Source organism: Micrasema longulum, unplaced genomic scaffold, assembly GCF_059751315.1.
Source record: "Micrasema longulum isolate JH-2025_06_02 unplaced genomic scaffold, ASM5975131v1 h1tg002094l, whole genome shotgun sequence".
In the NCBI taxonomy this organism is placed as follows: domain Eukaryota; kingdom Metazoa; phylum Arthropoda; class Insecta; order Trichoptera; family Brachycentridae; genus Micrasema; species Micrasema longulum.
This window is the reverse complement of record NW_028279261.1, coordinates 105730-118758: the sequence shown is the minus strand read 5'-3', so window position 1 is coordinate 118758 and position 13029 is coordinate 105730. Positions and strand designations below refer to the sequence as shown.

The window sequence follows — 13029 nt, the reverse complement described above, 5'->3', positions numbered from 1 at the left end:
TAACATTTTTTCAAAATGACGTAACCTTGTAAGTCCATGCGCTCTGTAGCTGCAAGACGTACTGGGATATTTATTATTTGTACAGCGCCCTTGAGGTGATTTTCACAAAAATGGCGCTATATAAATTATCAAACTATATATATATATATAACGTCGTTAATAATGAGGTTTATTTGAGTTTTTTTAGTTTTAAAGCTGATTTTATGTAATTATGTTGATTTATATGTCAAGCATTGTATTAAAAAAATAAATTAACATGCCAGATACGAATGATTTTTCGTGTGTCAATATAAATCACTCGTTAGAGGTTACTACAAAGTTATGTCCTCACTTTTGCTGACAACTGTCATTCTAATCAAGCTATATTTTTAAGGACTTTAAGGCTGTAGTCCGGTAAAACACATGCAAAATGAGGAAATCATTTTGCCATTTTAAAACGAATGTTTTTTTTAATCGCGCAAAAATAAGAACATAGAATAACATAAATTTGAAAAAACAATAATTTTTAAAGGTATTTCTATTAAAAATATACTTAAAAGTTTTATGTAACTAAAATATAATTACTTTTAGACCGGCAGATTACGCCATTTCAAATTTAGACTAAACTTAGGTATCTGGGTTCTCATATAAAGACTTAGTATTGAACTAAAGTTTGTCGTAATAATTTGAAGATAATAAATTAAATATGAAAGTGGCGGAAGCAAAATCTTAATTTTTTGTTTTCGAAAAGAAATACGAGCATTTTAAATCACATACATTTTTGTGACATTTTCCTTTATTTCTACGTAAAATTATGCCTTCGGTAATACTTAAAAAAATATAGCTTATTGAAACCTTTTTTATAGAATTGTTTTATCTTTTTTTAAAAGAAGATAATTTTGGTTATAATATTCAATTTCTAACAATAGCTTATTTACGTTTTTATTTATTTATGTCGAGGGCCTACGCCTTTGACAAAGTATAAAATTATATTAAAAAACAATTATACACTTAGTCCCAAACTTATGGGACATGAAGGGGAAGTACCTTAAATATCGTAGATAGTGTATTTTGCTGAAAGAAGACTTTATGTTACTTTTAAAAGTTAGTAATTCTGCATTCATAGATTTTCTAAAAATTACTTGCTTCGTCTGGGAATCGAACCGACTTAAATGTCAAAAAAAAATCACCCTACTTTTATGATGCCAATCGAAAGAATAGCTAAAAAATAATAACTTTGCTTAAGTAACATAGTATTTTAAAAAAAGGAACAACATGAAATTAATCATTTTAATCAAATTAAAAACATACATGAAAGTGAAAAAGACGCCTGTATATAAACAAAACACCTGAACACAGTATAAAAAATATAGATACATGAAATAAAATCAGCAGAAAATAAGGAAATAATAAAGAAAAATTCAATAAGAAATTATAACATAGGTATGCAGCAAATTAACAATTAATAAAGGGTTTAAATCAAAAAGTATTGAAGTAACAGAGGCGATGCATAAACAGTAAAACAAATATAACACTTAGTACATTTTTATAGTTTAGAAAAGAAGTGATTAAAAAGTAATAATTTTAATTGATGTAAAGATAAATTAAATAAATCTAAATTTTCATGTTTGTTTGCTAACATGTGGAACCGTGGAATAGGTGAATATTTGGCATAGTTTGAACTGTGCAAATCAACAGCAAAAGAAGTATTTTGTCTCGTCCCACGCTGTCTCGCATAAATATTAACACGATTTAACAGTTCGGAACTGTCAAGAACATTATTTAATAACTTGAAAAGCGGCACTAAATCTGAAATTTTCCTTGTATCACTAATACGTATTAATTTTAACTACTTCATTAAACATTTATAGTTAAGCTCTTCATTCAATCTTCAATATTACCTTCATACCTGCCCTTATCGGCACCGGTAAGTAAACACCGACCGACCAACGACCGTTTTATTTTATTTTATTTTATTTTATTTTATTTTATTTTATTTTATTTTATTTTATTTTATTTTATTTTATTTTATTTTATTTTATTTTATTTTATTTTATTTTATTTTATTTTATTTTATTTTATTTTATTTTATTTTATTTTATTTTATTTTATTTTATTTTATTTTATTTTATTTTATTTTATTTTATTTTATTTTATTTTATTTTATTTTATTTTATTTTATTTTATTTTATTTTATTTTATTTTATTTTATTTTATTTTATTTTATTTTATTTTATTTTATTTTATTTTATTTTAGTTTATTTTATTTTATTTTATTTTATTTCATTTCATTTCATTATCATAAACTGCAAGTCTGCCTTTTACAAACATTTATAATACTACATATTTGGCTTAATATATATATATTTTTTTTTAACACACCAGTTTGACATAAACTATTTGACTAAAATTGAGACCTTAAAAATTGTGCACAAAATAACACTGGGAAACATACAAGACGACGACATAATATTAGTCAAAAATGCTGACATATACAAATATAACACCAGACAACAACAACACTATCATATTGAAAAAGCAAAGACAAACACAGGACAGTCAAAAATACTACATAATGGACTTAAACACTACAACGACCTACCTTACTACTTGAAAACTTTTACTGGAGACAAATTTAAAATCAATCTGAAAAAGCACTTGATGACTGAACTAACTAGACTAGACGAGACATAAAATGACTAGACAATATTAAATTTCTAATGTAACCCTAACGGGTTTTTTAAAATTGTAAATAAATAAAAAAAAACTTAAATTTCCTTATACCCAAGATTTATTTTAAAAAATTAAACCTAAAAATTATAAAAGATTTATATTTATAAAATTAACCTAAAAAATATACAGCATATTCAGTAGAAAGTTTAAATAATAAAACATTCTACAGTAATACAATAAGAAAATCATAAGTACTGTTTCATACAGCTGGGCAAAGTGAACAATAAACTGTGTATATTATGAAATGCACGAATAAATAAATATAATTACCATTCACCATCTTTGAAAAAGTTCAAAAGGTTTGTTCTATAGGAACAATGCCCTACACTAAATATATCGGATACGTGGGAATAACTATTGCCGAGTTCATGAAGTCTGTTTAATACGGCATTACAAGTATACACTGTCCGTGAATTGTTGCTACAAAACGGTGGCACCTGTCTAGTCATTCTTTCAGGCGCCCTGAAGTTGATGAGAGATAATAGTTCAGGGCAATCCCATATTGAATTAACAATTTTGAATAAATTTAAAAGGTCTATAATTTTTCTTCTATCGTTAAGTTTTAACAAATACTTGACATATATATAATTTTGGACAACGTATGAAGTAATATACAGTAGACGCTTTCTTAACCGGCCTCTTCTAGGAATGCCTCTTTTGGAGTGATGTGTGGCTTTTTCCTGTACATATTTTTTACAGTTTGTGAAATGTTAATTTTTAATGTGTGAGTTTCTAATACAGAATAAAATTTCTGTTTTCTTGGTGTTATGAAAACAATATGTTTTTTTTCTTCCTTGCGAAAGTGATATTTTAAATGTGTTTTTCACTATCTTCTCTTTAACCGGCTTTTTCGTTATCCAGTAGCTCAATCACCAGTCACTATCGACGTGCTTAAAAACATGCAAAACATTTGAGCGATCACAATGAACAATAATGAACATGCTTAAGTTATCGCATTCATAAGTCAACGCGTAATCTCTAAATCAACGCTCGTGTCGGTTTTTTTTTGTTTTCTTCGTAAATAAATACATGGCAAAAATCGGCGTTTACTATAAAAAATGCAATATGTGGCATTTGCAAAATAGCAAGGAGTATCTAATACAAAAATGTGAAAATTAAATTACAATTACTATGGCGACTGCTTTTCTTGACATTTGGCTTGTCACCCGCCAGCTAAATGCAATGAATAGCATGATAAATAATACATAAATAAGTAAAAATTGCAGTTTTGGATTATTTTCCATATTTACACCGGTGAAATTCAAATATGTGATTGCGCAGCAGGATTATACGTCGCGAAACAAAAATATTTTAACATTTAATATTAGGTGTTCACGGATGTTGCATTTTGATCGCGAATACGATAAACAATCATAGTGAGAAATTGTTATCACGTCGCTTATTAGCACGTCGATAGTTATTTGTGATTGAGCTACAGCCCTGGGTCGGTTAAGAGAGCGTTTACTGTAGTTGAAATTTCTATGGGCGGTATTGGAAATATGACCCTTAAAGCGACTGGTTAATACATTAACCAATATCGGCCTTTGCCCTATAAAGGGTTGATAACCGGGTGTTAACGAAAAGGCGGACTGTAAATGAAAAACGAATTTCATTCATGATTATGATAAAATTATAAATGAACTTATCGATGAAACTTCTTGGTTTAGTTTTACTTTTTATTATTTTGACCAACGAGCGCTTTCGCCTAAGTAGGCATCTTCAAGACTGGTGAATTGTTTACAACATTTACAGTTTTTATACTACTCTTAACATATTTTGGGGATAAGATCAAATTAGTATTTTAATAGGGGACAGAAACATAAATATTTATTTATTTAACTTTTTGTGCATAATGTTATTTGTACATTGGCGGGCTTATTGCCAAATGGCAATTTCTTCCAACCAACCAATAAAATAAAAGTTTTCATTTTATAATTCAAGTTACAGAACATATTAAATAGAAAAAAAAAGATTAAAAAGTTAAAAATATATAAAAATAGAAATAAACGTATTTGTTTATAAATTACCTTAAATCAAAACTATTACTCAATGGGTAAAAGGAAAAAAAGCGGAAAGAGGAAAAAGGAAAGGAGGAGAGATTAAGGAAGAGAAAGGAGATGTTTCTTCAGACGTGATTTAAACAGAGATAATGTAGTGACATCTTTGATGGTGGATGGGAGATGATTCCACAGTCGAGCCGCATGGACACTATATGAGTTAGAGAAGAAAGAGGAATTGTGTATGGGTATTTTATTTATAACTAGTTTGCTAAACAGTTCATTTTTGGGAGTTTTTGGACCGAAATTGGGATTAAGCTTTTATTATTTAAAAGGAGGGAAAGGAACACATGGCAAAAATAGAACAGAGTGGGAAATACACATTTTAATAGATAAAGTTAGCACAATACTTTTTAATTTTTTTTTTATTAAATTGAAAACATATTATACATAATTATATACAATATTCCCAAGGAGTTTTTAAAAAAAAAAACTCATTTAGGGACATACAGATAACAAATTTGTTTAAAGACGTTTTTATATTTTAAACTATAATATTATTTACAAAAGCAGAAAAATTAAAATTATGATATACTACAAATTAAAAAGGGTATTCAAAATACTTGAAAATAACAAAATAACAAAATTAACAGAATACTAGGCATGGAAATAAATTCAAAATAATGTTTACATTATGCAATCTGGGAAAGAAAATTGAAAAAGTTTAAAAATTACATGTATGTATATATACATACTGTACTAGTACAAAATAAAATAATTTTTTTTAATTAACAAAATATGCGCACACCCAATACAGGTTATTTTTTTTTATCAAAAACGTATTGAAATTATGTATACAAGCCAAAAAAAGTATAAAAAAAAGACAAATAACATTTAAATAGTATTAATAATTACATATACAAGCAAAAACGGTAAAATATTAAAAGATATATGTTCAAGATGCGCATTCTCTGGATAAACTAACATTATTTATTCAAAGTACTTCTGGAAAAAATAATTCTTCAATTCGCACGTCCTGTTTCTATATTTTGAAATAGGTACTTTAAATTTTTGTGGCAATTTATTAAATTCCTTGAAACCTATGTATTGTAAAGATCTAGTACCAAACTTCGTAGACTTCACAGATCCAATATAAATATTGTTTTTTGATCGAGTACTGTACCGATGGATGTCTCTAATGATTTTTGACAAGGAAATTTACACACCTATAGATGAATGACGAAATATTTTAAGATACACACTTAGATAATACATTGTTAATGGAATGAAGTTATTCATTTTGATAGTTAATTTTATGTTAATTATTTTATTTTAGTAGTAAATAATTCAATCAAAAGGAGCGTAGTTATATATTAAATTAATGGTTTACGTAAAGGAGAGTTCGATAATTCCAATTGCTGGTTAATTATTACGGCATTAAGTTTAATTCTATTAATTTCATTCAGTTTTGTGATAGGGAAATATTTGAAGAAAGGATAGGAACATGGAATGGAAACCTACCTTTAATACGATGTGAATGTTCTTCAATTTCGGGCACTGTATTACAAAATGCACTATACAATGTAATAATGTTTTCAACGACGCGCGACGATTCCAAGTACTTTTTATCCAATTTTATGTGAAGTGAAAAATGTTGTTTTTTTTGTTCTAAATCCGAATCTTCTAATTTTGAATTTCTTCTATTTTGATGTTTGGTAAGTACCATAAGGATGGGTCAAGGGAAGGATGGGAAAGAAAGGTAATCGGCCAGGAATAGTATCGATAAATGCTGTTATTTACACCGGGAAAATGCAATAATCGGAACACTGTGAAGTCGACTAATTTCTACACGAATTCATTTCTAAGGATTTTTTAGGACGATATGTGTGAAATTTGATAGGAAGTAGTTTTGCTTTTTGAATCCTCGTAGTACAAAAATATTGGTTCAGTTTACACCCGGAGATATCGGCTGCCTTCATTAAAATATAAATTTTTGACTATTTTACACAGCCTTTAAATCACAAGATCTCCTCGGGCACCGGCCACCATTCACCCCTGAGAGTTTCCCAACCCGAGAACCAACAAACCGAGTTAATCATCTGTCTATATCATTCAAAGCTGATGCGTGTTTCCTTGTTCCAGTTGGACACCCTGTTCGGGCGGCCGAAGAAGGGCGGCGCGGGCGACGAGCGCGACAGCCCGCCCGCGCCGCCCCCGCCGCCGGCGCCCGCGCCGCACGCCGACGCGCCCCCCGACGGCGCGCCCGCGGCGCCCGACGTCGGCGCGCAGCTGCGCCGCCTGGACGACCGCAGGCTGAACGACAAGTTCGACGAGATGCTGGTAAGTGAATGCAAACGGGGAAGGTAGATTAGGTGCTCGACTTTGTTACCGCCGTTTTCCTGTAAGCTGTGCATAGTCGCTTATTTGGACGATTTGCTCCTGAAATACACGGACGCAATTTCTGCAAGTAAAAAAATATCGATAAAAGTGTCACCCTGGATCACCCTGGATCACCCTGGATCACTATAGTAGTCCGCGCGAGTACTCTGGTGTCAAACATTTCGTCTGCCAATTGGTTTCTGATTTTTGTATTCTAATTTTATTTCAGGCTGATATGAATCTCTCAGAGGAGAAGAAAATCCCTCTTAAAAGCTGTTCGAGGGACCAGAAGGAAAAGATGTTGGTCGCCTACAAAGGTGGCAGTCAACAGGTGACCAAGGTAAGTCATCATTTTAACTATTTCTCTCTGCGTTTAAAACTTTCATTTAAATTAGTATTATTTTTGCTTTTAAAATTATTGTCAAAATATTTTCTAAGACTAACTTAGTGCCAAACACAAATACTTGGTAACCTCTCCCTTCGCGGTGATGTGTAGCTAGTACAAATTGCATCTAATAACTTTAGTATGTTGATGTCATTACCTAAATAAGAGACACGATTTTGACAGATATAGCCGTAATTTTCTAAATAAGAGACGCGATTTTGACAGATATAGCCGTCATTTCCTAAATAAGAGACGTGATCTTGACAGATATAGCCCTCATTTCCTAAATAGGAGACACGATTTAGACGGATATAACCGTCATTTCCTTAATAAGAGACGTGATTTTGACAGATATAGCCCCCATTTCATAAATAAGAGACACGATTTTGACGGATATAGCCGTTATGCCTTAAATGAGAGACGCAATTTTGACAGATATAGCCCTCATTTCCTAAATAAGAGACACGATTTGGACAGATATAGCCATTATTTCCTAAATAAGAGCCGCGATTTTGACAGATATAGCCGTCATTTCCTAAATAAAAGACGCGGTTTTGACGGATATAGCCGTCATTTCCTAAATAAAAGACACGATTTTGACAGATATAGCAGTCATTTCCGAAATAAGAGACGCGATTTTGACAGATATAGCCGCCATTTCCTAAATAAAAGCCGCGATTTTGACAGATATAGCCATCATTTCCTAAATAAGAGACGCCATTTTGACGGATATAGTCATTTCCTAAATACGAGACACGATTTTGACGGATATAACCATTATTTCCTAAATAAGAGACGCGATTTTGACAGATATAGCCGTCATTTCCTAAATAAGACGATATTTTGACAGGTATAGCCGTCATTTCCTAAATAAAAGCCGTGCTTTTGACAGATATAGTCGTCATTTCCTAAATAAGAGACGCGATTTTGACAGATATAGCAGTCATTTCCGAAATAAGAGACGCGATTTTGATAGATATAGCCGCCATTTCCTAAATAAAAGCCGCGATTTTGACAGATATAGCCATCATTTCCTAAATAAAAGACGCGATTTTGACGGATATAGCCGTCATTTCCTAAATAAGAAACATGATTTTGACGGACATAGCCGTCGTGTCTTAAATAAGAGACGCGATTTGCCAGCTATATCTGCCATAACTGCGAATGTGTTCTAAAATACAGAATTTTCTTTTCTTATTGGCGCAATAATTGGCAGCCGCCGGAAGGCTCCGGGTTTGATTCCCAGTTAAAAGATAAAAATTACACATGATATTTCTCAAGCCTGGATGTTTCGTGCTGTGATTCACCACTGTAATTGGGCGTCCTGGCTTGTCGTGGTGCAACAAAAATTTGTTTATTCTAGTTAAAATGACAACCCTTTTGTAGATATCTCAATATATTTTTGTTTCCAGGAGGGTAAATCCAAGTTTGACAAGCCGTCCGACTACACGACGTACCTGGGGCAGGCCGAGCTCAGCGTGAGCAAGCTGCACATGTGCCTGGAGAGTCTGCGCGTCGCCCTCACCAATAACCCCCTCTCCTGGCTGGAGGAGTTTGTCGAGGCCAGCGGCCTGGTCCAGCTGCTCGCGACGCTCAACTCTTGCTACAGGAAGTGAGTGTTTTTGCAACAGGCCGGCAACTTTCGCCCGCATTGTTGATAAGCCTAATCTGAGTATTACTAGCTCGAGTTGAATACATCCACTTCTCCGATCCATTTCATTGGTATTCGTAGTATGTGATATTAGTACCGGGTCAGCACCATGCGAAGCAACTGATAAAAGGGTACTTGCAAAGTTTTTCTTTTGACCTAATAAAGATCAGCCAAAATCAAGTGACGGTTATCACTAGAGCCGCCCGCCCAGCACACTGCAGATTGAACAAACACCGCGCTAGAATGAAACATCTTGATGTAGGTTCTGCAGTGCAGATGAGGAAACACCTCTACACATTGTATGTGAGTAGGACGCTTTGCATCATAAAAGGAGCCTCATCCTCGGGGGACCACTGGTTAAACCTGAGGATGTTAAAGAGCTCGCCCCCTACCTAATAGCCCGATCTAGGCTTGGAGGGGGAGATTTAGCAAAATGTAAACTCTCACCTTCCAAACAGTAGCCAGGCTCTTTATAGACCTGGGTTTGGAGGACGAGAACTATTCACGAGGACCCGCCACAATAGACATAACGTCACGTACTAAGAATTGTCTTCTTTAAATAAAAAAATATTAAATATTTGAATGTTTTTTTCCATGCTGCATCCAAGTTTAGGATTTTGGTTTTACAAGTAAGTATGTTTTCCTATGTAGAATATGGTGCTTTTTTTATCACAAAAGAATCAGCATCTTATTTTTAAGTTTACAATAAATTAGGCACCACGCCACAGGCTCACGGCTCTTCTATAATATTGACTTCGAGTATATGAGTTGGGATGTAGAATTTCCATAAAAAGGTATTTTTGTTTTTGTTGTAATCCTAGTAGTTATTTTTTTATCATAAAAAAACAGTGTCCTGAATTTTTTTTTTTTTTTTTAACAACGGGTCAGGAGGCCCAAATACAGTGGTGAATTGTAGCACACTATCGTCAAGCGAGGGTGTTACGGTTGGCCAGGCCATAAACTGCGGATGCCTCCTGAGAGCCTTCACCACGCTTGCCTACTTTACGAGGCATCAGGTTCTCGACGTTCTGGACGTCCACTGCTGACTGTTCGTCGGCAGTTTATGTCAGAACTTCGGGACGAGAACCTGACTTGGGAGAAAGCAAAAGAGTTGGCAGCTTATAGAGATGCACGATGGCTTGGAATGATGATGATGATTGTAGCACCCAGGCTTGAGAAAAATCACATTTTGATTTTTTTTATTTTCACCGAGAATCGAACTCGGAACTGTTTTGTAGGTATTTCGCTTTGTGAAAACGGATCTCAATTGGTCTGGGTGTTGTGGTGTATTTTTCATAACTTTAAAAAAAAAATATTTATTTATTTGACGGACTTATGCAGTCCATTCTAACGATGGTAAATACAATTTCTTATAATATTTTTTTTTTTCAATTTTATTTATTTATTCATATATATGTACATTACAAAATGGAATATCTTAATTCATACATATAGAAATAATTAAAATAATTAGGTTAAATTAGGTATATATAAAAAATAACACATTAGTATACATAATATCCAAAGAATAATATGTGAAACAGTTAATGAATTTTGTAACGAAAAACTCCCTCAGAGACGTAAAAAATGTCAATGTCTAAAGTGATATTGTTCAACATAGAGAGAGATAGCCCTTCCAACAGGCATAACCATTGGCAGGTTGGTCCGGTATATTGGAATATGAAACAGTCTATGCTGACGCTGTCTAAGATAATTATCCGGAACATAAAAGCTAATGCTCCGCATAATTTCAGGGTTGTGAATAATACCGCGCAACAATCGAAAGAAGTGCGTAGTTAAATACACATTCCTTCTAGTCTTCAAACTGCTGTAACCAAGCATACCCTGGAGGAACTCGGTGGGATAAAGCCATGGATAGTATCCGCACTCCCTCATGTAGAGAAACCGAAGAAATTTCTTCTGAACCCTCTCCACCATAAGAGAGTACTTCAACTCACACGGTCCCCAAATCATCGAGCCACTCTCGAGTCTACTTCGCACCAACGAGTTAAAAAGAATTCTCAGTACTCAGTAAATACAGGCACTAATAAAATAAAATATAACTAAATAAAATTAAAGCTAGGACAAAAAAAATAAAAATTACTACCTCAAGACAAGATCCGGTCTATCTTAGTGATTTTTTAAATCTATAAAGACTTGCACCAAAAAAGTCCAGATCTTGTCTCGAGTTTACAATATGACACAATCGGGACGTTGGTGCATGTAAGCCATAGTTTGTGCTGTGTTGATCGAGGAACAGCACATTATTATTTCGCAACCGGCGGATTGGAACATTGAATGCCACTTGTTCCAGTAATGATGGCACATCAATTAAGCCATTCAGCAAATTAAACATAAATACGGAGTCAATGTTATTTCTACGTTTTTGTAGACTTGAGATTTTTAACATTGACTCCATTTCTCCGTGAGTGTAGTCTCCCCTCTCGAGGCCAATCATCCATGCTACTTTTCTTAGCAAACGATGTTGCAACTATTCGATATGATTTATCCGGCCTGCATAGAAGGGAGACCAGATCACGGATGCATATTCTAAAAGAGGACGAACAAGTGAGCAATAGTAATAATTTTATAATTGTGTTTGATTTTGCAGTGAAGAAAAAGCCGTCCAGGAAAGAACCAAGTACGACCGTCCGCAGTACGAGTGTATACGATGCCTCAGCGCCATTATGAACAACACAGTGGGCATACGCGCCGTGTTCGCACGCAAGGATGCTCTCATTGTCCTCGCCCGGAGTCTCGACTATGAAAAGCCGCAGTGCATGCTGGAGGCAGCTAAGGTACGCTTGAAATGAGTTTTGAAAATCTTGAAGATGAAAATAAAATTGCTCTTTGGAGTCTTCATCCCTCTGAGACAAGCTTCTCTTCTAAAACAAACATTTTTCAAAAAGGCTATTGAAATTCCATGAATATTAAAAAATCTCAAAGTGTTACTACAAAGACTTTAAATGTCAATTTTATTTTTATGTAATTAAATTTTTGCATGCATATTACATTTCCTCACTTTATCGTATTCAGAAAACATAGTCATACATTATAAGTATTAAAAACAAAGATTTTCTAACATTAAAAGATCAATTGAGTTTTCATATATTAAGTAAAAGATGTAAACATAAAGGTGACAAAAAATATATAAATAAAACACTTGTGAGAAAAGAATATTTGTCAACATTTGCGTTTTCCATGGAGGTTATTATTGGTAATAAATAAAAGTACCGAATGCACACTCTGAGTCATTCGTGCACACATATATGAATGTAAACATATACACACATGCATACGCACATTTACATGCATGTATAAAACATATACAAACACATACGTTAAATGCGGTACATTTACATACTTTTTATTTATTTATTTTATTTTATTTGGGGAATCAACAGTTCTACATACAATATTTGAGTTTGTCCAAATGTTCATAGACAAATTACTGGATTTCACCCCCTCGGGAGTCATTAAGATCAACAAATTACAACAGGGATGAGAATACCTTAAATAAGGGATTATGGAAGTCTAGGCATTTACAGGGCTTATGACCTGTCATTGGCTGGTTTAAGTGGCCACTTTACACACTGTAACATTCACCATTTTGCCTATGTTTTAACATCCATATTTCTTCAGTTCTTCCATTTGTTGATTTAAGTGAAGTTGAAGAGCTGAAAGCTTTACTGTTGTGAAGAGATCATCAGACTGAATTATTTTACATACTAGGCAATGCCTGAAAACAATTTTTCAATTTTTACAAACTCAAACATTTGGACAAACTCAAATATTGTAATGAAACCAACTGGTCCAAGAAGAAGTTTAAAAAATTTAAAAAAATCAACTCCCCGGGTAGCTGTTTATATTAACATATTACAACAGACATGAAGAACATTTAAGAG

The 13029-nt window shown here is 33.1% G+C and overlaps 1 protein-coding gene across 5 annotated transcripts in view; it reads left to right on the top strand.

Moving 5' to 3' along the window:
• Positions 1–13029, top strand: part of LOC148273049 (protein diaphanous-like) — a 93715-nt gene that overhangs the window by 34237 nt on the left and 46449 nt on the right. For all 5 annotated transcript variants that reach the window (XM_088239211.1, XM_088239213.1, XM_088239212.1 and 2 more), the window contains exons 3-6: positions 6852–7049; positions 7318–7428; positions 8886–9085; positions 11736–11922. In XM_088239211.1, the coding sequence (XP_088095337.1) occupies positions 6852–7049; positions 7318–7428; positions 8886–9085; positions 11736–11922 (696 nt within the window). The remainder of the gene's footprint in view (positions 1–6851; positions 7050–7317; positions 7429–8885; positions 9086–11735; positions 11923–13029) is intronic.